General features: G+C 44.0%; 1 protein-coding gene and 1 pseudogene across 15 annotated transcripts in view; one reads left to right on the forward strand and one right to left on the reverse strand.

The window, feature by feature from the left end:
* Nucleotides 1-26608, forward strand: part of tanc2a (tetratricopeptide repeat, ankyrin repeat and coiled-coil containing 2a) — a 1120879-nt gene that overhangs the window by 580756 nt on the left and 513515 nt on the right. For 14 of the 15 annotated variants that reach the window (XM_070864738.1, XM_070864743.1, XM_070864740.1 and 11 more), the window contains one exon: nucleotides 24290-24472. In XM_070864738.1, the coding sequence (XP_070720839.1) occupies nucleotides 24290-24472 (183 nt within the window). Of the gene's footprint in view, nucleotides 1-2533; nucleotides 2562-24289; nucleotides 24473-26608 lie in introns of those variants that run through there. The other variant, XM_070864748.1, reaches the window with a different exon arrangement.
* On the reverse strand, nucleotides 20549-20787 carry LOC139234224 (U2 spliceosomal RNA; annotated as a pseudogene).

The following is a 26608-nucleotide window of genomic DNA, read 5'->3' on the forward strand; positions in this document are numbered from 1 at the left end:
ACTGGTCAGGTGGGCAGAGCAGTGGCAAATGGAATTTAATTCGCAGAAGTGTGAGGTGATGCACTTTGGGAGGGCTAATAAGGAAAGGGTATACACATTAAGTGGTAGGCCACTTAATAGTGTAGATGAACAAAGAGACCTTGGAGTGCTTATCCACAGATCCTTAAAGTAGCGGGCCAGGTAGATAAGGTGGTTAAGAAGGCATACGGAATGCTTGCCTTTATTGGCCGAGGCATAGAATATAAGAGCAGGGAGGTTATGTTTAAATTGTATAATACTTTGGTTAGGCCCTAGCTGGAGTACTGCGTGTAGTTCTGGTCGCCGTATTATAGGAAGGACGTGATTGCATTAGAGAGGGTGCAGAGGAGATTTACTAGGATGCTGCTTGGAATGGAGAATCTTAGTTATGAGGACAGATTGGATAGGCTGGGTTTGTTCTCATTGGAACAGAGGAGGTTGAGAGGCGACCTCATTGAGGTGTACAAAATACTGAGGGGCCTGAACATAGTGGATAGTAAGGGCCTATTTCCATTGGTGGAGGGGTCTGTTACGAGAAGGTATAGTTTTAAGGTAGTTGGTGAAAGGTTTAGAGGGAATTTGATGGGGGGGCTTCTTTACGCAGAGCGTTGTGGGAATCTGGAAGAGTGGTGGATGCAGAAACCCTCACCACTTTTAAGAGATGGTTGGATGGGCACTTAAAGTGCCATAACCTGCAGGATTACGGACCTAGAGCTGGTAATTGGGATTAGGCTGGATAACCTCTTGTTGGCTAGCGCAGATATGATGGTAAGTACTGTAGGGAATCGAATACGGCCAGGGTGATTCCCTGGATTAGTTTCGATCGCCTGGATGGGTTGGAGAAGAATTTTCCCAAATTTTTTTCCACAAATTGGCCTGGGTTTTTATCTGATTTTTGCCTCTCCCAGGAGATCACATGGCTCCGGTTGGGGTGGAGTGTAGAATGTTTCAGTGTAAGGGGTGTCGCAGTTGTGTGGGGTGGACTGGTTGGGCTTGGTGCTCTTTACATTTCCACCATTTTTCATAGGTTTATATGTAACCTTCAGGGCTGCTGACCGAGGGCTGTTCGGCTCTTTGTCGGCCAGCGCGGACACGATGCGCCGAAATGGCCTCCTTTTGCACTGTAAATTTTTATGTTTCTTCTATGTTTCTATATTAGGGCAGCTGACCAAAAGCCCGGTCGAAATGGCCTCCTTTTGCGCTGTAAATTTTTATGTTTCTTCTATGTTTCTTCTATGTTTCTTCTATGTTTCTATATTAGGGCAGCTGACCAAAAGCCCGGTCAGAGGTAGGTTTTAAGGATTGCCTTAAAGGAGGTAAGAGAGGCGGAGAGGTTTAGGGAGGGAATTCCAGAGCTTTAGGATTTTGGCAACTGGTGGCACAGCCGCCAATGGTGGAACGATTAAAATCGGGGTTGAGCAAGAGGCCAGATTTGGAGGAGTACAGAGATCTTAAAGGGTTGCAGGGCTGGAGAAGGTTAAATAGATGGTGAGTGGTGAGGCCATTGAGGGATTAGAAAACAAGGATGAGAATTTTAAAATCGAGGCGTTGCTCAACCGGGAGCCAATGTAGGTCAGCTAGTGGTGGAGCGATTAAAATCGGGGATGTAACTGGGGGCTAATGTGCAAGAAAGAACACTTTATGAATGACCAACTTTATTCTTGTATGAGAAACAAAATATAAGGGTCGGATCACTGGAATGGTCAGAAATGAGGTTCAAGAAGCTGCCACCAATGTAGCTGAAGTGCAGGTTACAGTAAGGAGAGGAAGCAGCAGATGTGATGGGTATAATTTTGGGGTAAATAATAAATCTTTTGGTTGTATTAGTATCTTGTTCATTGAAAGAAGAATAAGCAAGTACAAGGGGCTCTGATTGTTGTATTGCAGGAAGGGGCAGCAGATCCCACACAGCATGCTGTGTAACTATTTATGTTGTCCATTAGAGCAGCATAGAATCATAGAAATTTACTGCACGGAAGGAGACCATTTCGGCCCACCGTGTCTACGCTGGCCAACCAAGAGCTATCCAGCCTAATCCCATTTTCCAGCTCTTGGTCTTTAGCCCTGTAGGTTCCGGCACTTTAAGTGCACATCCAAGTATTTTTTAAATGTGATGAAGGTTTCTGCCTCTACTACCCTTTCAGGTAGTGAGTTCCAGACCCCCACCTCCTTCTGGATAAATAAATTTCCCCTCGTATCTCCTCTCTACCTCCCCCCAATTACTTTAAATCTATGTCCCCTTGTTGTTGACCCCTCTGCCAAGGGAAACGGGTCCTTCCTATCCACTCCCCTCATAACTTTATACACCTCAATCAGGTCTCCCCTCAGCCTCCTCCTTTCCAAAGAAAACAGACGCAGCATTTCCAATCTTTCCTCATGGCAGATGTACATCCAGTATCAAACTGATAGGGCAGTTACCAATAGAATCCAGCAGTGGAACCAGTTTTAATTATTGTCCAATAGGAATAACTCTCTTAGCCGCTTCAGCAGAAGGGGAAGAGGATCAGAGGGATAAAACTGCTCCAAGAGCTGAAGTGCGAACAGTGAGTGAGCTCAGTATGGGGGTTATAGAGTGAAACAGAGGGAAGAGATAAAGGTGGTCTGGATTTTTAAAAAAGTCTAGCAATCAACCATCCATGGCAGTGGAACATCCCAGTGACACTTGACTATATATCTGAGGGGCAGTGATGGTGCTGTCTCGGTGATCCAAGTGAATCTCCACTTGGCTCCAACTGTAACTCTTGCGATATATATTGGAGCAATGTCTGCATCATCTTTAAGTGCTATAAAAATCTCCCTTTTAACTGCCATTGCCGGGGATTACACAAACATTGAATTACTGGCTACAATCCAATAAAAACTGAACTCAGACAATTAACATGACGTCAGGCTTGTATAATGTAAGCAAATCAAATAAGCGGCATTTCAGGGAACCATTTTTCATGTACTGGGTTATTTCAGCCTTAGAGACATCTTTCACTGAGTCAGTTATTTTTATGGTACAGTGCAATGTATGGTTTACTCTTGCTCCCAGTTGTTTAAACAAATCCTTTTGACCTTTCACCTAGTCTGCTTGGCTGTTTTTCCTCTGATTTCCTGTTACGTCATTTTCTGGTTTTCTCAAGTGTATGCTTCTTGGGCTAGAAAACAATGAGTAAAATTCCTACAATCTTAAATTATAAAAATAGCCATAGCAGCAGGCTATGCTTACAGTATAGTATGATTTTACAACATTCTCAAAACATGTTGATCATGTGACTAAACTGTAGCTTGTGTCATGTTTTATTATAAGCATAGAGTGTTTCCCTAAACCCAGAAAGTCACGATTACATTATTTTGTGTGGAGGTGAATTGGAAATTTCTAATTTTGTTAACTCTTGAAAACTGATGGTGTCTCTCATTTCACTGCAGTGCAGTGTTCAAAGAAAGTCTTCATTTCTGTAAGTTTTATTCAAAGGGCGAGAAAAAAGTTTGAAATCAAAGAGTATCGTTCAATTATTTTTTCTGTAAATAAGCTTGAATAACAAATATGGTTATATTTATATAAATGCAAGACACTATTACAGTCCTAGAGTTTAGAGTAATTAAATGATTACAGCTGTACAATAATCACTGCAATATTTGAAGTCAGACTTGCAAGTCTTCCCCATATAGTCAAATCCTGAGATGTCAAGCTTGCCAATGAAAGATTTGATCTTTAGTATATTGCCTGTTGAAGAATTTGATACAATATTTATCATGGCAAGGAAGCAAAACAGTCTCCTACGTAAATGGAATAAATATTAGAATGCGTTCTTTATTTTTAGTATTTGAAGAGTCATTTAAATTTGGACTTTAAAAGCTAAGATATGTAAAAGAAAAAAAGAAGAATATGCATCGAAAATGTTGCTCTTTACATTTATTTGAGTTGTGCACTACTGTTTTCAATTTGACCAATACCAGAGTACTGGACTACTGAGATTCACGCCATAGTGAAACTCTTCGTGATAGCTTTAGTAATATGGTATCAAGATGGTTTTAAAGGATAATTCAGCGTTAGTCTAGTCAAAATATCAGTGTAAAACTCCATCTCTCAGAATAGTAAAGGGATAGCTGAAACAGAACCAGCAATGGGATATTGGAACTTAGGAGGAAGAGGAGAAAATATGCTCAGGGGTGTACTGCGTTAGGGTTAGACCAAAGTAAGAATACTAATAAAATAGAGAAGGTTGCAGCGGTTAGAAAAGCTCACCTCTTTTATGGAACCAGTGTCCATGCTTGGGTGGACTTAGGCTTTATAGCAAATTAAGAGTTGTTGAGGGTGTAAAAAGTGTTGGGCATATCGGAGGAAAATGAGATTCTTGGAGGCAACTTTAGAGATGCTTAAAACAGAGATACTAAGGACAAAATTGTCAATTCTGAAGTCATTGTTTCACTAAAGGGCATTGGGGGAAGGTATGGAACAGACTCTTAAAACCAAAGAAACTGCACAGCATAGATTCACCGATTCACCAGCATTGGAAAGTAGTTGGAGAGAGATTTGAAATAATGGGATTATTTCCACTGGAGCAGAGAAGTCTAAAATGTAATTTAATATAGAGGTTTCTAAAATTCTGAAGGTTTTTAATAGAGTGAAATGGTAAAGAGTTATTTCCACCAGTTAGGTAATAAGTGATGAGGAATCATCAATGTAAGAAATTGTTACTAACAGAGTGAGGAGAGAGGTTAGGAGAGATAGCTTCATGCAACATGGTTGGTGCAGCTTTGAATGCCTTGGCCGCAGTGACATTGGTTCTGTTAAGGGGAATTTGGATAAATATTTGAATCAGAAGATGATTCAGGAGCTGTTGGGAGAGATCGGGGCTGTGGAAGTTTTGGGCTACTCTAGCAGAGAGCAAGTACAGGCGTGGGCCTAATGCCCGCCTCCTGTGCTATAACATTCTATGGTTCTAGTTGAACATATGGTTTAGCCATTTTGCTGAAGGAAGATGATGAATATAAAGTTGAATCAATGAAGTAGTGCATCATGTGGGACGATGAATGGAGGATATCATTAACATGGAAAAGATACAGAGTGGGCAGGAGAAGACAGTCCTCAAAAACTCTTCAGTTTATGGCAAAAGAATTAGTGATTGTGCCACCGACTACAGCACATATACAACACATGCAAGCCGTGATCCTGACCAACAGATCTACAACAGACCCAATCCAAGTCAGGTCCGGAGCCAAGCAGGGCTGCGTTATCGCGCCAACCCTCTTCTCGATCTTCCTTGCTGCAATGCTCCACTTCACACTCAACAAGCTTCCCACTGGAGTGGAACTAAACTACAGAACCAGTGGGAACCTGTTCAACCTTCGTCGCCTCCAGGCCAGATCGAAGACCGTCCCATCCTCTGTCATCGAGCTACAGTATGCGGACAACGCTTGCATCTGCGCACATTCAGAGGCTGAACTCCAAGTCATCGTCAACATCGTCACCAAGGTGTACGAAAGCATGGGCCTTATACTACACATCCGTAAGACAAAGGTCCTCCACCAATCTGGCCCCGCCAGACAGCACCGTCCTGCAGTCATCAAGATCCACAAGCGGCCCTGGACAACGTGGACCACTTTCCGTACCTCGGGAGCTATTATCAGCAAGGGCAGGCATCGACGACGAGCTTCAACACCGTCTCCAGTGTGCCAGTGCAGCCTTCGGCCATCTGAGGAAGAGAGTGTTCGAAGATCAGGTCTTCAAATCTGGCACCAGGCTTGTGGTCTACAGGGCTGTAGTGATACCCGCCTTCCTATATGGCTCAGAGAAGTGGACCATGTACAGTAGATACCTCAAATTGCTGGGGAAATACCACCAACGATGTCTCCGCAAGATCCTGCAAATCCCCTGGGAGGACAGATGCAGCAACGTTCATGTCCTCAATCAGGTCAACATCCCCAGCATCGAAGCACTGACCACACTCGACCAGCTCCATTGAGCGGGCCACATTGTTCGCATGCCTGACACAAGACTCCCAAAGCAAGCGCTCTACTCGGAACTCCTACACGGTAAGCGAGTCCCAGGTGGGCAGAGGAAACATTTCAAGGACACCCTCAAAGCTTCCTTGATAAAATGCAACGTCCCCACTGACATCTGGGAGTCCCTGGCCAAAGTCTGCCCTAAGTGGAACAAGAACATCCGGGATGGAGCTGAGCACCTCGAGTCTTGTCGCCGAGAGCATGCAGAAAACAAGCGCGGGCAGTGGAAGGAGCGTGCGGCAAACCAGTCCCACCCACCCTTTCCTTCAATGACTGTCCCACCTGATTAGATCATATCCAGGGTCAAACAGGGCTGCGTCATCGCTCCAATTCTCTTCTCAATCTTCCTCGCTGCTATGCTCCACCTCGCAGTCAACAAGCTTCCCGCTGAAGTGGAACTAAACTACAGAACCAGTGGGAACCTGTTCAACCTTCGTCGTCTCCAAGCCAGCTCCAAGACCACCCCAACCTCTGTTGTCGAGCTACAGTACGCGGACGACGCCTGCGTCTGCGCACATACAGAGGCTGAACTCCAAGTCATAGTCAACATATTTACTGAGGCGTACGAAAGTATGGGCTTTACACTAAACATCCGTAAGACAAAGATCCTCCACCAGCCTGTCCTCGCCGCACAGCACTTGCTCCCCCCTTACGCCCTCAAATCTGCCACCAAGCTTATGGTCTACAGGGCTGTAGTAATACCCGCCCTCCTGTATGGCTCAGAGACATGGACCATGTACAGTAGACACCAAGTCGCTGGAGAAATACCACCAACGATATCTCCGCAAGATCCGACAAATCCCCTGGGAGGACAGATGCACCAACATTAGCGTTCTCGACCAGGCCAACATCCCCAGCATTGAAGAACTGACCACACTTGATCAGCTCTGCTGGGCAGGCCACATTATTCTCATGCCAGATACGAGACTCCCAAAGCAAGCGCTCTACTCTGAACTCCTTCACGGCAAAGGAGCCAAAGGTGGGCAGAGAAAAAGTTACAAGGGCACCCTCAAAGCCTCCCTGATAAAGTGCAATATCCCCACTGACACCTGGGAGTCCCTGGCCAAAGACCACCCTAAGTGGAGGAAGTGCATCGAGGAGGGCGCTGAGCACCTCGAGTCTCATTGCCGAGAGCATGCAGAAATCAAGTGCAGGCAGCGGAAAGAGTGTGCGGCAAACCAGTCCCACCCACACTCCCTCAACGACTATCTGTCCCACTTGTGACAGGGACTGTGGTTCTCGTATTGGGCTGTTCAGCCACCTAAGGAGTCATTTTTAGAGTGGAAACAAGTCTTCCTCGATTCCGAAGGACTGCCTGTGATGATGATCATTCAAGATGATGGATAATTTAAGAATTAACAACAGCTTTCATAACTTAGATGACATTTTGTTTACTTGTGGGTTCTTCCAATATTGTTTATATTTACAGTTACAGAGTACTATTGTAATACTGAGGAAATCCCTTAAGGTTACATGCCCAGGGAAAATTAAGTCTATTGTTCCTTAATTGAAAAAGTAGCCCTCTACACCTGACTGATTAAAGAGAGCCTCGCAGCATTGTCCTTGAGCCAATTCTATATGGAGGTAACTATAGCACTTCTGAATGAGTCCAGTAGCTCATTAAATATTTCTCAATTCCCACAATAACAGCCAGCAGCTTGGTGCAACAAACTATTTTAGGAGACTGTTATTTGAAATTGTGTGTGCAAAGTCCCTAAAGTGATCATAATAGCCCAGACTTTCTGTATAGGCAGAGTTTTTTAAATTGTTTTCTGTAAATTAGAATACTTGGGCTCTGATTATTCTGGCCAATATAGTTGCACAGAGCAGAAAAATGAGATGGAATAACTAAAAATAAGAAATGATTACTTTCCAGGTTTGCATAAAAGCAATGGAAATTAGTGCAATATAATTTTCTGATGGTGCCATTTTAATGCAAGTCATGGTTGCTGAGCACTTCATGAAGATTAAAATTAAGTATAAAAAAATTCAGAGCTGTCTGGTTTCAAACATTCTCAGGGGCATTGAATATTTAAGTCTCTATTCAAGAAAATTCATTGGCGCACTGCATAAACATTTTCTCGACTTTATTGTTTTCACAATACTGTGAAAGGTACTTTTTCCAACAAAAAAAGGTGCAGTTTTCATGGGGTTATTTCAGTGATTCTTTTGCTGCAAATAATCTCTTCGCTGTTCAACTGAAAACGTCAGCTGCAATACTAAGTATCTTAGGGACTTGAATGGAGTGAATGATTTCATCTATAGTAACCATGTAATTGATTTTCTTATCTATTTTCTCTCCGTCTTCTAAAGGCACTGATTCCTTTTTTGGGGTACAGTTCTGCAAGCATCAGCAGTCTCCCTGTACCTTGTCCCAAGTGGTGGTTGTTCTTGTGTGAGGCTGCTGAGTAATAGTGGGCTATCTGATCATAGAGGGCATCACAGCTGAACCCAATCATTTCCTCATCTGGTGCCTAGCCATATGCATGTTCCAACAGAGGGTCAGTGGATAGCAATTAGAAGCAGGAACGTTCACCCACACAATCTTCTCTCCCCTTTCTAGCCTGGAAGGATTGAGGCCAATTGTAGAGCCCAAATTGCTACTAATTCAGAATTGACTTGGAATTGAACCTGCAACCTATTACGCATTGCTAACGCCATTTAAAGGCAGCCTGTACCTGTTAAAGGCGCTTTGGCTGCAGGCAACTATCACTGAAGATTGTCGATAATGGCAGACACAGGAGAAGCTGCAATGTTACTCCTTTTTGTGACGTGTTGGCGGTATTAGCATAGTAGATCGACAGAAAGAGGGACATCTTCTGTCCACTAGGTGGCAGGAAAGTATGAAGGCAAGCTGCTCGGCATGAGTGGGCAGAGACGGCCATTGCCAGAAGAATCGTGCATAGGACATGGCTGCAATGCAGAGAAAAGTTTAATTACCTCAAGGACAGCTAAGGTAAGGCTCCGAACCTATATATCTCATTACTTTCTGCTTAGCCTTGGATTACCCATAGCTCTAGCGCACACAACCCTTTCCTCCCCTGATTACCAGCACTCTCCTCCAATCAAGACAGCACACTTTACTCCACCTCCTTATGCCCCTACTAACACTCAGCACGAGGAAACACAAGTGGCAGGTCGGGGCCATAAAAGGTGAGCAGTGAGCAACCCTTGGACAGCATGGCGGCCCCGACCTGCGAGGAAACACCAGTGGCAGGTCGGGGCCATAAAAGGCAAGTGGCCCCTGGACAGCGTGGCAGTATACCACTTCAGGGAGCAGCACGAGCTGGTGCAAGAGGGCGACGGCAGTGAAGAGGGTGACTGGATTGGACGTCACCATAACCAGGTCGATGATTGGAATGTGGGCAGGTGCGGCGAGGTCAGGGCGAGGGAGCAACGAGAGATTGCAGAGCAACGTGATCGGGGCCCAGAAGAGGTGAAGACCCAGGCACAGCACAGGCCAGCCCATACTGCGATATGTGTACGCGCTAGGTCCGTGCAGCAGAGCTGGTCTCCAGTTGTGTTGGCCACTGGATCAAGAATGTCAAGCCCGTGTGGTGGCTGGTGTGTAGCGACCACCACACGTTTTAAAAAAAAAAAAAATCCATGCACAGGCATCTTCCACCCTTCAACATGCAATTCGGGACCTGGAATTTCAGGTCTTTCATTGAAACATCTGTGAACTTAATCCCTTTTTGGTGTGGAAGTAAGTCATCCTCGATTCGCGCGACCACCTAAGAAGGAGACTTTCTTCTTCTCCTCATACCGATGCCAACTTTTATGCATCAGTAACACTATTCTACCCTGAAATGCATATCCTCAAAATTCCTCACCGCTCTAACACTGACACAATCGCTTCTTTCTTGCAGGACCAGCTTGCACGGAATAACTGGGGGTAGGCAGCCACAGGGGAGGGACATAATATGCTGTTCCCACTTGAAGAGCAAGTTAGCGACATCAAGGGCGGGGGGCGTGTCAGGAGCGTGCAGTCTTGAGGATAAGTCCCTTGGATTTTAACCATCTTTCGCTGCGTACATTCTCAGTTAAATCTCATCCTCACATACCATACATGACAAATTACTGCTGCCTTTCAGAAGCCACCCATTGGTTTCTGCTTATCCTTGCCACTAACTGCTAACCCTTGTCCCTTCCATTTCAGATTCAGAAGCTCCACACAGCCCTCAGAACAGAGGAAGAGGCTAGCAGAAGAAGCAGCATCACGCGACCGTACACTTGCAAACACCAGCACAGAAACTGGCATCCCATGCACTTCAGAGATTAGGCTCTGCATGCCGAGTTTCACCTAACACTAGTACACAGGAACAAGAGCAGGAGATTAGGATGGCCCAGGAAACAGTTCAACAGAGAACGAGCTCGCATCCTAGCCTTACAACAGAGGGCATAGAAAATAGGTGCAGGAGCAGGCCATTCAGCCCTTCTAGCCTGCACCGCCATTCAATGAGTTCATGGCTGAACATGAAACTTCAGTACCCCCTTCCTGCTTTCACGCCATACCCCTTGATCCCCCGAGTAGTAAGGACTTCATCTAACTCCCTTTTGAATATATTTAGTGAATTGGCCTCAACTACTTCCTGTGGTAGAGAATTCCACAGGTTCACCAATCTCTGGGTGAAGAAGTTTCTCCTTATCTCGGTCCTAAATGGCTTACCCCTTATCCTTAGACTGTGACCCCTGGTTCTGGACTTCCCCAACATTGGGAACCTTCTTCCTGCATCCAACCTGTCCAAACGCGTCAGAATTTTAAACGTTTCTATGAGGTTCCCTCTCACTCTTCTGAACTCCAGTGAATACAAGCCCAGTTGATCCAGTCTTTCTTGATAGGTCAGTCCCACCATCCCGGGAATCAGTCTGGTGAATCTTCGCTGCACTCCCTCAATAGCAAGAATGTCCTTCCTCAAGTTAGGAGACCAAAACTGTACACAATACTCCAGGTGTGGCCTCACCAAGGCCCTGTACAACTGTAGCAACACCTCCTGCCCCTGTACTCAAATCCCCTCGCTATGAAGGCCAACATGCCATTTGCTTTCTTAACCGCCTGCTGTACCTGCATGCCAACCTTCAATGACTGATGTACCATGACACCCAGGTCTCGTTGCACCTTCCCTTTTCCTAATCTGTCACCATTCAGATAATAGTCTGTCTCTCTGTTTTTACCACCAAAGTGGATAACCTCATTGATGAAGACATCGCGGGCCCAATAAGACGACTGATTGCAATACATATGGACCTTGTACATGTACTGGTGTACCTGCTAGCGAGCTTACGCGTATTGTCAGAGAGCGTGTGCTTTTATTGCACACGGCATCAAGGCCATGCAGTCAACCATAGAGCAAGTGAGCACTGCAGGATGCTCCACGGTGATGGAATTTGTGGTAACAGCTCTTACAGCATCAATGGGAGCTCAGACTGCTGCCATCTTGTCTCTGAGGTCCAGCATCTCCTCTGGCTTACTAAACCCGGAGAGCGTGGATATGGACTTCAAGATCCTTCCAGCATGACTTGTCGCAGATAACAGTGAGAGTGCTGAGGGGCAGACCCTTAACTGTAGCATTGGCTCCATGGGAGAGTGACACGCTATTTCATCTCAGGATGATAGCACGCCTGTTCCCTTGCCAACCTTGCTACCGGTGTCCTTGTTTGTGCCAAACAGTAAGCTGAAGCTGAGTCCCAACAGCCCTCAAGGTTGCCCAACTTAAGTGCCATCTCGAGTGCCCTTAGTGGAAGTTAAGCAGCCTTCTACCTCCCAAGCTGCAGCCATTGAAAATAAGTAAAGAAGCAGACCAGATGGGTACAAGGTGTAGTGTCCCTGCACCTTACTACAAACTCACACGAGGCATGGATATATCAGACACGGTCACTCTGTGACTTTCACTTTTATTGCCAGGACCAAGGAGTGTGGACCCTGTGTGGGACCTCCCCTTTTATACCTGGAAACCCAGGTGAGGAGTGTCTCCCGCAAGTTCACCCCCTGTGGTCAGGGTGTACATTTCTAGGGTACAGGTACACTGTACATGAGTTACAGTTACATGACTATGTCATTGCAAGATGGTTAAATGCATGACACTAGGGGTGTGCACAAGCGTGATTTGCAGATAGACATCAGTCATGTAACAATTTGCCAAAAGACTGGAGTCTTTTGAAGTAAACTGTTTGTTTTGTTATACTTAGTGCTGCAACATGAACGCACGTGAAGTTGTACTGGTCGAGGGCATTGATATGGTCGGTGTCAGAACAGGGTCAGATGAAAGAAGGGACTATTGGTGCTCTGGGGAGGAGAGGGATGGTTCAGAAGACCCCCTCAATAAATTGCTGCCATACAGTTTGCAGCACTCTGGGTTATGCGCTTCCTCTGGTTCTTTGTTCCCTTCCTCATATTCCTACTCCACTTATGGAAGCTCGAAGGTAACACCCATTTGTATTGCAAAATTATAGAGCAAGCAGCTAACAATTATGAATTTTGTCATTTGCGCTCGCTGTACTGAAGGACTCCTCCTGAACTGTCCACACAATGGAACCGTTGTTTTGGGATGACACTGATTTGTTTGCTCAATCAGAACGCTTATTGTTACATTGCTTTCATTATATTAGCACTCCATGTCTGTGCCTGAGAGGAGTTATGAGCCAGTAGGTGTGGGATAGCATTTGTTCCCCAGCAGCCAGACTGCGACCTGATGGTCTGGATGAAACAGAGGGACGCAGTGTTGAAAGCGTTATGACTACTGTCATGAAACTGGGCACTAACCTGTATGGCCCGCTGCCTGTGGTCACAAACAAGTTGAACACTGAATGAATGGAAACTCTTGGGTTCGTGACAGGGAGCACGCAGTGCTATGCGCTTGCAGTCTATGAGGAGTCTTGAGGAGTGGTGCAGAAGGGAGGTATTCAAATTCCTGGGACATTGGAACTGGTTCTGGGGTAGGTGGGACCAGTACAAACCGGACGGTCTGCACCTGGGCAGGACCGGAACCAATGTCCTAGGGGCAGTGTTTGCTAGTGCTGTTGTGGAGAGGTTAAACTAATATGGCAGGGGGTTGGGAACCTATGCAGGGAGATAGAGGGAAATAGAATGGGGGCAGAAGCAAAAGATAGAAAGACAAAAAGTAAAAGTGGAGGCCAGAGAAAAGCAAAAAGGGCCACATTACAGCAAAATTCTAAAGGGGCAAAGTGTGTTGGAAAGACAAGCCTGAAGGCTCTGTGCCTCAATGCGAGGAGTATTTGGAATAAGGTGGACGAATTAACTGCGCAGATAGCAGTTAACGGGTATGATGTAATTGGCATCGCGGAGACATGGCTCCAGGGTGACCAAGGCTGGGAACTCAACATCCAGTTCAACATTTAGCAAGGATAGACAGAAAGGAAAAGGAGGCAGTATGGCATTGCTAATTAAAGAGGAAATTAATGCAATAGTAAGAAAGGACATTAGCTGGGATGATGTGGAATCGGTATGGGTAGAGCTATGGAATACCAAAGGGCAGAAAACGCTTGTGGGAGTTGTGTACAGACCACCAAACAGTAGTAATGAGGTTCGGGACAGCATCAAACAAGAAATTAGGGATGCATGCAATAAAGGTACAGCAGTTATCATGGGTGACTTTAATTTACATATTGATTGGGCTAACCTAACTGGTAGCAATGCGGTGGAGGAGGATTTCCAGGAGTGTATTAGGGATGGTTTTCAATACCAATATGTCGAGGAACCAACTAGGGAGCTGGCCATCCTAGACTGGGTGATGTGTAATGAGAAAGGACGAATTAGAAATCTTGTTGTGCGAGTCCCCTTGGAGAAGAATGACCATAACATGGTAGAATTCTTTATTAAGATGGAGAGTGACACAGTTAATTCAGAAATAAGGTCCTGAACTTAAGGAAAGGTAACTTCGATGGTTTGAGGCGTGAATTGGCTAGAATAGACTGGCAAATGATACTTAAAGGGTTGACGGTGGATAGGCAATGGCAAACATTTAAAGATCACATGGATGAACTTCAGCAATTGTACATCCCTGTCTGGAGTAAAAATAAAACGGGGAAGGTGGCTCAACCGTGGCTAACGAAGGAAATTAAGGATAGTGTTAAATCCAAGGAAGAGGCATATAAATTGGCCAGAAAAAGCAGCAAGCCTGAGGACTGGGAGAAATTTAGAATTCAGCAGAGGAGGACAAAGGGTTTAATTAAGAGGGGGAATGTAGAGTACAAGAAGAAGCTTGCCGGGAACATAAAAACTGACTGCAAAAGCTTCTATAGATATGTGAAGAGAAAAAGATTAGTGAAGACAAACGTAGGTCCCTTGCAGTCGGATTTAGGTGAATTTATAATGGGAAACAAAGAAATGGCAGACCAATTGGACAAATACTTTGGTTCTGTCTTCACGAAGGAAGACACAAATAACCTTCCGGGAGTATTGGCGACTGAGGGTCTTGTGAAAAGGAGGAACTGAAAGATATCCTTATTAGATGGGAAATTGGGTTAGGGAAATTGATGGGATTAAAGGCCGATAAATCCCCGGTCTGCATCCCAGAGTATTTAAGGAAGTGGCCCTAGAAATAGTGGATGCATTGTTGTTCATTTTCCAACAGTCTATTAACTCTAGGTCAGTTCCTATGGACTGGAGGGTAGCTTAATGTAACACCACTTTTTAAAAAGGGAGGCAGCGAGAAAGCGGGTAATTATAGACCGGTTAGCCTGGCATCAGTAGTGGGGAAAATGTTGGAATCAATTATTAAAGATGAAATAGCAGCGCATTTGGAAAGCAGTGACAGGATCGGTCCAAGTAAGCATGGATTTATGAAGGGGAAATCATGCTTGACAAATTTTCTGGGATTTTTTGAGGATGTAACTAGTAGAATGGACAAGGGAGAACCAGTGGATGTGGTGTATTTGGACTTTCAAAAGGCTTTTGACAAGGTCCCACACAAGAGATTGGTGTGCAAAATCAAAGCACATGGTATTGGGGGTAATATACTGACGTGGATAGAGAACTGGTTGGCCATTAGGAAGCAGAGAGTCGGGATAAATGGGTCCTTTTCAGAATGGCAGGCAGTGACTAGTGGAGTGCCGCAGGGCTCAGTGCTGGGACCCCAGCTCTTTACAATATACATCAATGATTTGGATGAAGGAATTGAGTGTAATATCTCCAAGTTTGCAGATGACACTAAACTGGGTGGTGATGTGAGCTGTGAGGGCGACGATAAGAGGCTGCAGGGTGACATGTCAGGTTAGATGAGTGGGCAAATGCATGGCAGATGCAGTATAATGTGGATAAACGCGAAGACAGAATATTATCTGAATGGCGGCAGATTAGAAAAAGGGGAGGTGCAACGAGAGCTGGGTGTCATGGTTCATCAGTCATTGAAAGTTGGCATACAGGTACAGCAGGTGGTGAAGAAGGGAAATGGTATGTTGGCCTTCATAGCTAGGGGATTTGAGTATAGGAGCAGGGAGGTCTTACTGCAGTTGTACAGGGCCTTGGTGAGGCTTCATCTGGAATATTGTGTTCAGTTTGGTCTCCTAATCTGAGGAAGGATGTTCTTGCTATTGAGGGAGCGCAGTGAATGTTCACCAGACTGATTCCCGGGATGGCTGGACTGACATATGAGGAGAGGCTGGATCAACTGGACCTTTATACATTGGAGTTTAGAAGGATGAAAGGGGATCTCATAGAAACATGTAAGATTCTGACAGGACGGAACAGGTTAGATGCGGGTAGAATGTTCCCGATGTTGGGGAAGTCCAGAACCAGAGGACACAGTCTTAGGATAAGGGGTAAGCCATTTAGGACTGAGATGAGGAGAAACTTCTTCACTCAGAGAGTTGTTAACCTGTGGAATTCCCTGCCGCAGAGAGTTGTTGATGCCAGTTTATTGGATATATTCAAGAGGGAGTTAAATCTGGCCCTTACGGCTAAGGGGATCAAGGGGTATGGAGAGAAAGCAGGAAAGGGGTACTGAGGGAGTGATCAGTCATGATCTTAGTGAATGGTGGTGCAGGCTCGAAGGGCCGAATGGCCTACTCCTGCACCTATTTTCTATGTTTCTATGATGTCCTGTACCTGTGGGAATCCATAAATGCGGCCAAATTCCAGCACACATTCTTCCTGCCTGTCAGCCTTCATGTGAAAACTGATGTCATCCTGCAAACAGTGCTTCAGTCACCTGCTATATCACTGTGTGCACAGCAAACTGATTGATGTTGCTCATGTCACTAGAAGCAGTTTGGAAGGAGCCAGAGTCGAGAACCATGGTGACCTTCACAGTTCATGCCCTTCCTTCTGGTCTTCGTTCTGATTTGGGAGCCTCAAGGATAAACCCAGCTGCACTTCCATGTACAGCAACTGAAAACAAGGACGTTCTGTGAAACAGTTCTAGCCCTCCACAAACCCACTCAGCAAAAGTATCTCACTGATAAATACTTGCCCAACCTCAAAAAACTTGGCCTTAAAACATTCTAGAAGCCTAAAAGGACTATCCACAGACCTACCTGAATGGAGATGAGGATCCCTTTAAATACCACTTGTGAAAGCTGCTTGCTGGGTGAGTTTAAGGAGTGAAGTTTCAGGCAGACTCTGAAACGTCACAATTTCACTAAAGGGTCTTGATAATATATTCAGGCGCAGGGTCTTAATAATATATTCAAATGATGCTTGCATTTGTCTCGGGGCAGCCTGTGATGCCTATCAAGCACCTGTGCCATTCTCCTTAAATTCAATTTTTTGGTGCTCATTTTGAATCTGGAAATCGTGCAGAATGCATGCTAATGTATGTCCTGTAAATTTTCAATGGTCGGGTAAGCAGAGGGATGCACAGAACCAGTACTTTAAAACCACTCCTAATTAAAATTCAAATGCTGTTAGAGAAACTGACGTGGAACCATCGGGAGAAACGGGAATCGTGACTTCTCATAAACCTCCTACACTAATGATGCTATTGTATTTTACTGTTTACTGATTGGTTCCAGTGTGGATTGCTTCAGCAGGAGGAGGTCACACTGTAGTTTCTTAAAACTTTCCTTGATATTTTAGAGGTTCTGCATTAATCATTACTAAGTATGATTTAAGAATTTATCTTTTTCTCCACTTGCATTATAAATGAAGATGTCATCTGCCTACAGGTCACTCCAGTTATATTTTCCACAGTGTTTTTTCCAAGTTCATATTAATACAATGCATTTACAACGAAAACCGATTCAAATGTTAAGGAGACTTCCTACTTTTTGTATTCGTTCCTGGATGTGTGCATCGCAGGCATGGCCAGCATTTATTGCCCAAGCCTAATTGGCCTTGAGAAGGTGGTGGTGAGCTGCCTTTTGAACCGCTGCAGTCCTTGTGGTGAAGGTACTCCACACTGCTGTTAGGGAGGGAGTTCTAGGATTTTGACCCAGCGACGATGAAGGGACGGCGATATATTTCCAAATCTGGACGGTGTGTAACTTAGAGGGGATCTTACAAGTGATGGTGTTCCCATGTGCCTGCTGCCCTTGTACTTCTAGGTGGTAGAGGTCGCAGGTTTTGGAAGTGCTGCCGAAGAAGCCTTGGCAAGTTGCTGCAGTGCATTTTGTAGATGGTACACACTGCAACCACAGTGCGCTGGTGGTGGAAGGAATGAATGTTTAAGGTGGAGCATGGGGTGTCAATCAAGCGGACTGCTTTGTCCTGGATGGTGTCGAGCTGCACTCATCCAGGCAAGTGGAGAGTATTACTGACTTGTGCCTTGTAGATGGTAGAAAGGCTTTGGTGAGTCGGGAGGTGAGACACTCGCCTCAAAACACCCAACCTCTGACCTGCTCTTGGAGCCACAGTATTTATGTGGCTGGTCCAGTTAAGTTTCTGGTCAATGGTGACCTCCCCCAGGCTGTTGAAGGTTGTGTATACGGCGATGGTGATGCTATTGAATGTCAAGGGGCGGTGGTTAGACTCTCGCTTGTTGGAGATAGTCATTGCCTGGCATTTGTGTGGCGCGAATGTTACTTGAAGAGAGGTTTACGTCTGGAATTGAGAACCAAATCACAATTTTCATGGAACACTTGCTATCACATGTTCCTAAATAAAATACCATCTGTAATGTTTACAAACTTTAATACAAATGCTGTATTATACTCATGCTCATATACACACAAACTGATTAGACTTATTAGTTACTGGTGGAAAGTAAAGAGAGTTGTTTACATGTTTCAAATGCAACTGAGATGTCAAAATATGAGAGATGTATCTAATTTTACACTGAAACAGAGTTGAAGTCCTAAATTTCCAAATTAAGTACACATTGTAAGGGGTTCTCGGGGAGTGTTGTTGTGCCTTGGGTGTCTCTCTCTGGGCTTCTGCCCTCACAGCTTATGCCTGGCCTGTGAGGTACCATGAGTGCTGCAAGAGCACCCCGGAGAGACTGTGTCCACAGCTTATGGAGGGGGTTTTGAGACTCGTGCGTCCCCACAGCTTATGCCTAGCCTGTGAGGCACTTGTGAGTGTCAAACACTCCTAACCCCTTCTTCCCTAGCCTGTGACACACAGTTGAGCGTTTTCGAGGCGTTCCTAGCTTCCCTTACACTGTTCTGACATAAGATTCACGATCAGATATAGTAATACAATAGAACTGAGACAAGGTGATTCCAAGAGGAACTTAGGCTTCCAATTTATTTGACAAGGTGTATCTCAACAACAGCAATACACCAACAAAACAATCCCCCTAAATCCCACTAAACGGACACAACGAAAATTTTTACACAAGTTTAGCAGTACAATGCCCAACCTCCCACCTTTCCTGGCCTAACGGAGTTGGGAATTCTGGGGACCAGAGGTTATACTCACTACTGTGCCTTCTGCAGTCTGGTGGTTTGTTTCTTCTATCTTCGGTGTCTTCGGACACTGGTTTTCCTTCAGTGTCGAGAGGCTTGCTGGTTGTTGGATCACGAGAGCAGGGAACCACACACAACGCGTCAGAAACCCCTTTTTATAGCCAGATTATCCAGTCCGCCTCTCCTGCTGAAATCGATCCTTCCCATTGATGGGCTTTGTGATTTTGAAAAATGCAGCAGTTTTAGATTATTGCGGGTTTTTTCCACTGATAACCTACTCAAGGTTTGAGTGGGTGTTGATTGTGTTGGCCTCCTGTAGCCATTGTGTAGGCCCTTGGGTTGTTTTGGGTTCCCTCGTTTTCTGAAGGTCTGCATAATTTCCTTCCATAGTGTAAACGTGGGGAAGACAATAGCCCGATAATGGCGATGAGTCAGTCCCACAGTTTTCAAGCTAGTGCTCTCCTATTGGCTTGAAAGCCCCATGCTTCGGGCTGACTCTGTCCCACCATTGGCCCTCTGGTGTTCTCCCCCGTCCAATCATTGCTCTGCCAAGGTCAAACCATCTCGGTTTCAATTCACATCGCAGCACAGACCGATCCCACAGCCCTTTTCCTTCTGGGTAAAATGAGGGGGTTTTCGTCCTCCCCTACACATGGAAACTCTTTGTTCTATTTTCTTTGCACCGGCAAGATTATATAGCTTCGCAAAAGTTTTTGTGTGAAGGAAAATGAGTTCAAGATCTATGTTTGTGTCCAGGGTTTAATAAGAAATGCTTGATTTAGCATTTAATCATCCTACATAAACTTACTCGACTGCTGTTAACAATGTAGCAATACAGCACAGGCCATTATATAACTTGTAGCTCACCTCAGATTTATCAAGTCTGATGGAACACCAAAATGAGTTACGAACAACTATTTCAAGGGAGTAAAGATTCTTAATTGTTATCATTTATACCCTACATTACAACAGTGACTATATTTCAAAAGTACTCTCTTGGCTATAAAGTGTTTTGGGACATCCTGAGGACGTGAAAGGCACTATATACCGTAAGTGTAAGCTAGTTTAGTTTGTTTAATAGTACAACAACTAGATTGCAATAGCACTACAATAGCTTAGGTTCAGCATTATAATTATATAATCTTCGCTGAATTTAATATAATGCAACTATAGTATTACAATATGTGGGTATATAATGTGGAGACATTAAGCAAGTGCTCTCTTTCTATTTGACATTTTTAAGGTAACATTAGAAGAAAAATATAAAACTGCTTTGATTTGATTTTAGATCAGCTTTGTATGGAAATAGTTGTTTTCCTTTAAGGGTGCTGATTCTACCTTCAGGGTTTCTCCTTGTCAAGTCAGTAACCTTGTTTCCTGGTTCTCCATCATCCTTCACTTTCTTCTGACTAACACCTTGCACATATTTAATTATTACATTCTTCTGTGAACTTGTGCTACTGAGTTAAGTACTCTGTTCCAAGCTTCTCTATGTTTGTACTTCTCTTTATTACTTAGTCAGAGGCAAGAGTGCTACCAATGAGCTATATCAGCCTGGTTAAGTGGCAGCACTCTAATCTCTGAGTCAGAAGGTTGTGGGTTCAAACCCACTCCAGAGACTTTTTTTTAATTCGTAGCCAATCATTCCAATTCTTTGTCAAATCACAAACGCCAGAGGTCACCTTGCACACGCCAAGGATCACTCTGCGCCAATGCTCTTAGCCAAAAGGCCTAGAGCCACTGCACCGTTCCTGGAAGTACTGCAATACCAGGTTCGTGCCATGGAGGTGGATTGGTCAGGTCCCCCACACACCTCCGTGGAGGTGGATGGGTCAAGCCACCCCACCCACCTCCTATTTCCAAAAAAGCAAGCATATACCTTCCTGATCCAGGGAGAACCACCTTGGGGTTATGGTGGTTACTCCCCTGTCAGGTCAGTTACGCATGATCTTAGCCAAAAGGCCGAGAAGCGATACCCACTCCAGAGACTTGAGCATGTAATCTAGGCTGATACATCGGTGTAGTACTGTCAGAGTTGGACTTTACAGCTGGGTCACTGAACACACCTTATGCATGAGTGACAATGGCCCAGATTTTGCACTCGCGTGAAGGAACGGCACTCGCCCTTCACCTCGCTAGCAGGAGCCCATGACGTTTGTGTGGGATTTAAGCTTCTGATCTAGCACTGTGCCCTCTACAGGGGCTCTGTGGTATCTATGAGCAGGAAAGGAACAGTGAGGCTCTTCAACCAATCAGATTGAAGAATCCTCGCCGAATCTAAACCAGAAAATATAAATTAGATTTAAATCATGTACAGAAAGTTGAATAAAGATTGGTAAAGACAGATAGGATTGAGAGAGAGATAACGAGACAGATACAAAGTTTTAAAAAAAGTATTAATTTTTTTTAAACTCTCCAACCGTTATTTTTAAATCTCCAACTCTTATTAACTTCTTAAGGAATGAGACTCCACACTTGGTAAAATTTAATTTTTAGGGCCAGAGCAGTAGTTTGGCTGTGATTATCAACTATCACCTCGTTAAAAATTCACTTATTCCTGAATGCAACAGCCCTAACTCTTTATGACGACTTTAGTGGGGAACTAGTGGGCCTGTACCCCAAGTTCAAACCACTGCATGTCTTTCAGTGCTGAGACTATTGGCGAGGACTGCTACAGCCCACCCTGTGGAGGAGCAAGGTAACTCTTGACAGCAACTTCCGGATTTCCGCGGTTAACTGTGGATACTAGATGTTGCTGTCCAATTTATTCTGTAATAACGGTGACCGCTCTTAGCCTCATCGTTATTGTTGATGCAAATTCCAGGCCAATGTCTGAGCCGGCTTCCCTCGCTCCTTTCTTGATCTCGGACTAATCACAATTAAGTGACACTCTGAGCTCTGCCTGACTGGCTGGTGTAGCCACAATCTAGCTTCTAACCTCGACATTTTATCCTCTAAGGTATCTTGTATTGCTAAGGACAGCTTACACCTGCTTGGTAAAACAAAATAAATAAAAGCCTTCCTCTGATTAACACAGAGACTAAGAAAAATTGCTACTTCTACCAAGGGCAAAGAAAGGCTTTGCCTTTAAGTGTCCCATGGGTCAGAAGGGCTCATCCCTTTTTGTGTTAATCATCCCCAACAAGTCAGTATTGAAGCATGGAATTACAGACAGGTCAGCTCCACTTTTACAAGCTCCCCACCCCCTCCTTACTTTTCATAAAGGGATCCACACAAATGCGAGGGGTCATGACCTGTTTACGACTTACTAAATGCTTTATCCCCGGACCTGAGTCAGGGATAAAGACTTTACAACTTAATTGCTTAAAAGCCTGTATTCATTATTTGCTTCAAGCACTCAGTTCAACAGCTGAACTCTATATTGTATGGTCATCCTCGGGCCGTTTACAGGGTATTTCCATTACAAATCAAGAAAACAATTATTACGGGGCACTGTTCCTACACCTATCTTCCTCTGCCCCCCTTCCTTCTTCTAGCGTCTTGAACTTATTTTTCTAATGATCTCTATTCCTCATTATGATCTAATTTTTAGGGCAAAATGCCCCCATTAGATATCTCAATATGTAAAAAATACTTAAGTGATTCCTATTAGTGGATCTCACATCTGTCCAGATGTCTGTCTCTGGAAGCCCTAGTACAGGTGTATTTGCTTTTTCTAACAGCTTTCGTGTCTCTACCATCTGTTGTCAAAGGCTCTTATTCAGAATTTTAGACGTCAAATATTATTATTGGACTTATCCTCAAGATATGTGGTATTTGTTTTTTTTTTGTCTGTGTCATCCTACCCTGGATAGATGATTTTTTTTTGTCTGATTAAATTTGTATCAGTATCTGCAGGTTTGACAGCTGCCAGATCTTGATGGGAGAGAATTTGTAGAGAAATTAACCCTAAAGGGACAGGTTTACTGTAGCTCTCTTGTAGTCCACTGTTTGTCTATATATACCAGAGGCTTTGACCATCATTTCCAATCCTCTCTGGCTTCAGGTGTGGTGCCAGAGGACTGGAGGACTGCTAATGTAGTACCTTTGTTTAAGAAGGGAGAAAGGGATAGACCGAGTAATTACAGGCCAGTCAGCCTAACCTCAGTGGTGGGAAAATTATTGGAAAAATCCTGAAGGACAGAATACATTTTAATTAGAAAGACACAGATTAATCAAGGACAGTCAGCACGGATTTGTTAAAGGAAGGTCGTGTCTGACTAACTTGATTGAATTTTTTGAGGAGGTAACCAGGAGGGTCGATGAGGGCGGTGCGTATGATGTGTATATGGATTTTAGCAAAACTTTTGATAAGGTACCACATGGCAGACTGGTCACAAAAGTAAAAGCCCATGGGATCCAGGGCAAAGTGGCAAGTTGCACCCAAAATTGGCTCAGAGGCAGGAAGCAAAGGGTGTAATGGTTGATGGATGTTTTTGTGACTGGAAGGATGTTTCCAGTGGGGTTCTGCAGGGCTCAGTACTAGGTCCCTTGTTTTTTGTGGTATACATCAATGCTCTAAACTTGAACATAGGGGGTATGATTAAGAAGTTTGCAGATTATACTATAATCGACTGTGTGGTTGATAATGAAGAAGAAAGCTGCGGACTGCAGGAAGATATCAATCAGGTGGGCAGAACAGTGGCAAATGGAATTTAATCCGGAGAAGTGTGAGGTAATGCATTTGGGGAGGGCTAACAAGGAAAGGGAATACTCATTAAATGGCAGGAAACGGAGAAGTGTAGAGGAACAAAGGGAGTGCATGTCCATAGATCCCTGAAGGTAGCAGGCCAGGTAGATAAGGTGGTTAAGAATGCATACGGAGTGCTTGCCTTTATTAACCAAGGCATAGAATATAAGAGCAGGGGGGGGTTATGCTTGAACTGTATAAAATACTGATTAGGCCACAGCTGGAGTACTGTGTGCAGTTCTGGTCACTGCATCACAGGAAGGACGTGATTGCACTGGAGAGGGTACAGAGGAGATTTACGAGGATGTTGCCAGGGTGGAAAATCTTAGCTATGAGGACAGATTGGATAGGCTGGGTTTGTTTTCCTTGGAACAGAGGAGGCTGACGGAAGACCTCATTTGAGGTGTATAAAATTATGAGGGGCCTAGATATAGTGGATAGACAGGGCTTATTTGCCTTAGCAGAGGAGTCAACAACCAGGGGGCATAAATTTAAAGTAATTGGTAGGAGGTTTAGAGGGGATTTAAGGGGAAATTTCTTTATGCAGAGTATTGTGGGGGTCTGGAACTCACTGCCTGAAAGGGTGGTAGAGGCAGAAACCCTCACCACATTTTAAAAGTACTTGGATGGTCACTTGAAGTGGGATTCAACTGGATAGCCTCTTGTTGACCGGCATGGACACGATGGGCCGAAATGGCCTTCCATCCGTGCTGTAAACTTCTATGATAAGTTATATTAAGACATCTCATTTTTTGGCTAAATTTTCATTCTTTTTTTTTTTACAAGGTGTGTCCAATACAGAGAACGACTGTGCTTTTGAACCAGATTACGCTGTCCCGTCTCTTCCAGTTTCTGAAGGAATGCAGCACATACGGATAATGGAAGGAATGTCCCGTTCACTCCCCTCCTCCCCTTTGCTCACACACCAATCTATCAGTGTCCGCCTTCAACCTGTAAAGAAAATAACAGGTGAGGTGTGAATTTGTTCATTTAATGCAATGTAATGTGCCAATTATGTCATTTGTGTCTCTAAAGTTGTGTTTCTAAACTTGTATCATGGAGGAACTGGGTGATTTTTATTGTGTACTGTATCCATTTAAGAAGAGTTCTGCCATGTTTAAGTGTATTTTGGAATTTGTACATTAAATAATGTCCCTATTTCTGTTGCTACAGAATACCAGTCCATTGATATGAGTCAATTTTCTGAGCCAGCAGTCAAAAGAATAAACACCTTCCATGATTGGGATATATTTCTGTTCTCAACTGGGCATTTAGATGAAGCATTACTCAATAGCAAAGAAGAAGTGTTATATTTTGAGGAGATCACCCAACATATGTGGAATCTATCATCAAAGACAGAGTGATAGAGCACTTAGACAAGTATGAGCTGATCAAAGAGAATCCGCATGGATTTGTGCAGGCTCTAGCATGGCGATCTCTAGCATGGTGGATAGGGAAGTGCCTATGGACTTCCAGAAGGCATTTGATCCACAGAAGAAAACAAAAATGTACGGAATTGGAGGTAGCTGTGTGATAGGAGATGGTAATTGGTTTGGAGGTAGGAAACAACATAGGGATCAAGGGAACAGTCTCTGATTACTGAGATTAGAGAAGTGGTGTACCCCAGGGATCTGTACTGTGGCCTCAGCCTTTCATCATATATATTAATGACTTCGATGAAGGAAAGTTGTGTATCCAAATTTGCAGATGACACTAAGTTGGAAGGCAGAGTAAATAGTGTGGATGAGAGCAGGAAGTTACAATGGGAAATAAGCAAATAAGTGCACTTGCAAAACTATGGCAATGTGGATAAGTGTGAGGTGATCAACTGATCTGAGAAATACAACTTGGAATATTTTCAAAATGGTAAAAGTTTTGGAGTTGTGGTAGAGCAAAGGGATTTGGGTGCCGGTGTACACAGATCACAAATAGTTAGTGCACCGGTACAAAAAGAATTCAAAAATGTTAATAAAAATTAGGACAAGTTGCTTGGCTTATATTGCTTTTAAGTTGAGGAGGTTCAGGGGTGATCTAATCGAGGTATTTAAAATAATAAAGGGATTCGATAGGATAGATACAGAGAAACTATTTTCGCTGGTGAGGGAATCCAGAATAAGGGGGCATAATCTTTCAATTCGAGCTAGGCCAGATATGTGAATGAAATCAGGAAACACTTCACACAAAGGGTAATGTAAATCTATTACTCACTCCCAAAAAGGCTAAGGATGTTGTTCAATTCAAATTTTTAAGACTGAGATTGGCCAAAGCACATTCTTTATAATACTTGGTTTACATTGACCCTACACTACAAAATGCTTTTTCACTTTATCTAATTAAAAACATTAAGACTATGATTTAAGAGATAGAGAATGCTCTTCTAAATTCCTTGTCTTGGCACGTAGGTCAGTTTAACTATCAGATGATTTGGGGAATGTTTTTGACTTCCACAATTTAACTGAGAGATAGGTCTATACAAAGCAAAAGCAATCAGATCTTTGACTTTAAGGAAAATGTGGCACCTTCCCCTGTGTCTGCATAGGAGTCTAACCTGAGTGTGACATGTAAAACCTCGAGGAGTAAGGTTATTTCTGGGGCATGCTTTGTATATGCTTGAGGTTTAGAGCCTTCCCCACTTGTCCTGTTAGTAGCTGCTTCTGCTTTCTCAAGATGTAATGCTGCATATAGCATAACCCTGGTAGGACCGTCGAATTATCTGAGCGATAACAGATTCTTTGAAACTCATTGGCCTGGAATTTCTGCTCAGTTGCGCTGTTTTTCGGCGTAATTCACCCAAAATCGCCATAACCAGCACAAAGATCGCAGAATTTTAAGTACAATTTACATTCAGCGCAACTCGAATTTCTGTGATCTTTTGCGCCAGTTTAAAAAACATTGCAGTAGAAGCAGGCCCCCCCCACCAAATTGCCCACACACCCAGGATGAATTAATCACGGTTGGAAGTTTCTGCTAATTATGCTTATTTGTGGGCCTCCGAGGAAGCTCTAAAATTTAAGCTGGTTGTTTTGGGTGCAAGGGACATTAAGAAGAGCATTTAAAAATCTTATGAATATATTTTTTTTTAATTTGCTAAGAAACTACTGTATC

This window comes from Pristiophorus japonicus, chromosome 21 (genome assembly GCF_044704955.1).
Source record: "Pristiophorus japonicus isolate sPriJap1 chromosome 21, sPriJap1.hap1, whole genome shotgun sequence".
Taxonomy (NCBI): Eukaryota; Metazoa; Chordata; class Chondrichthyes; family Pristiophoridae; genus Pristiophorus; species Pristiophorus japonicus.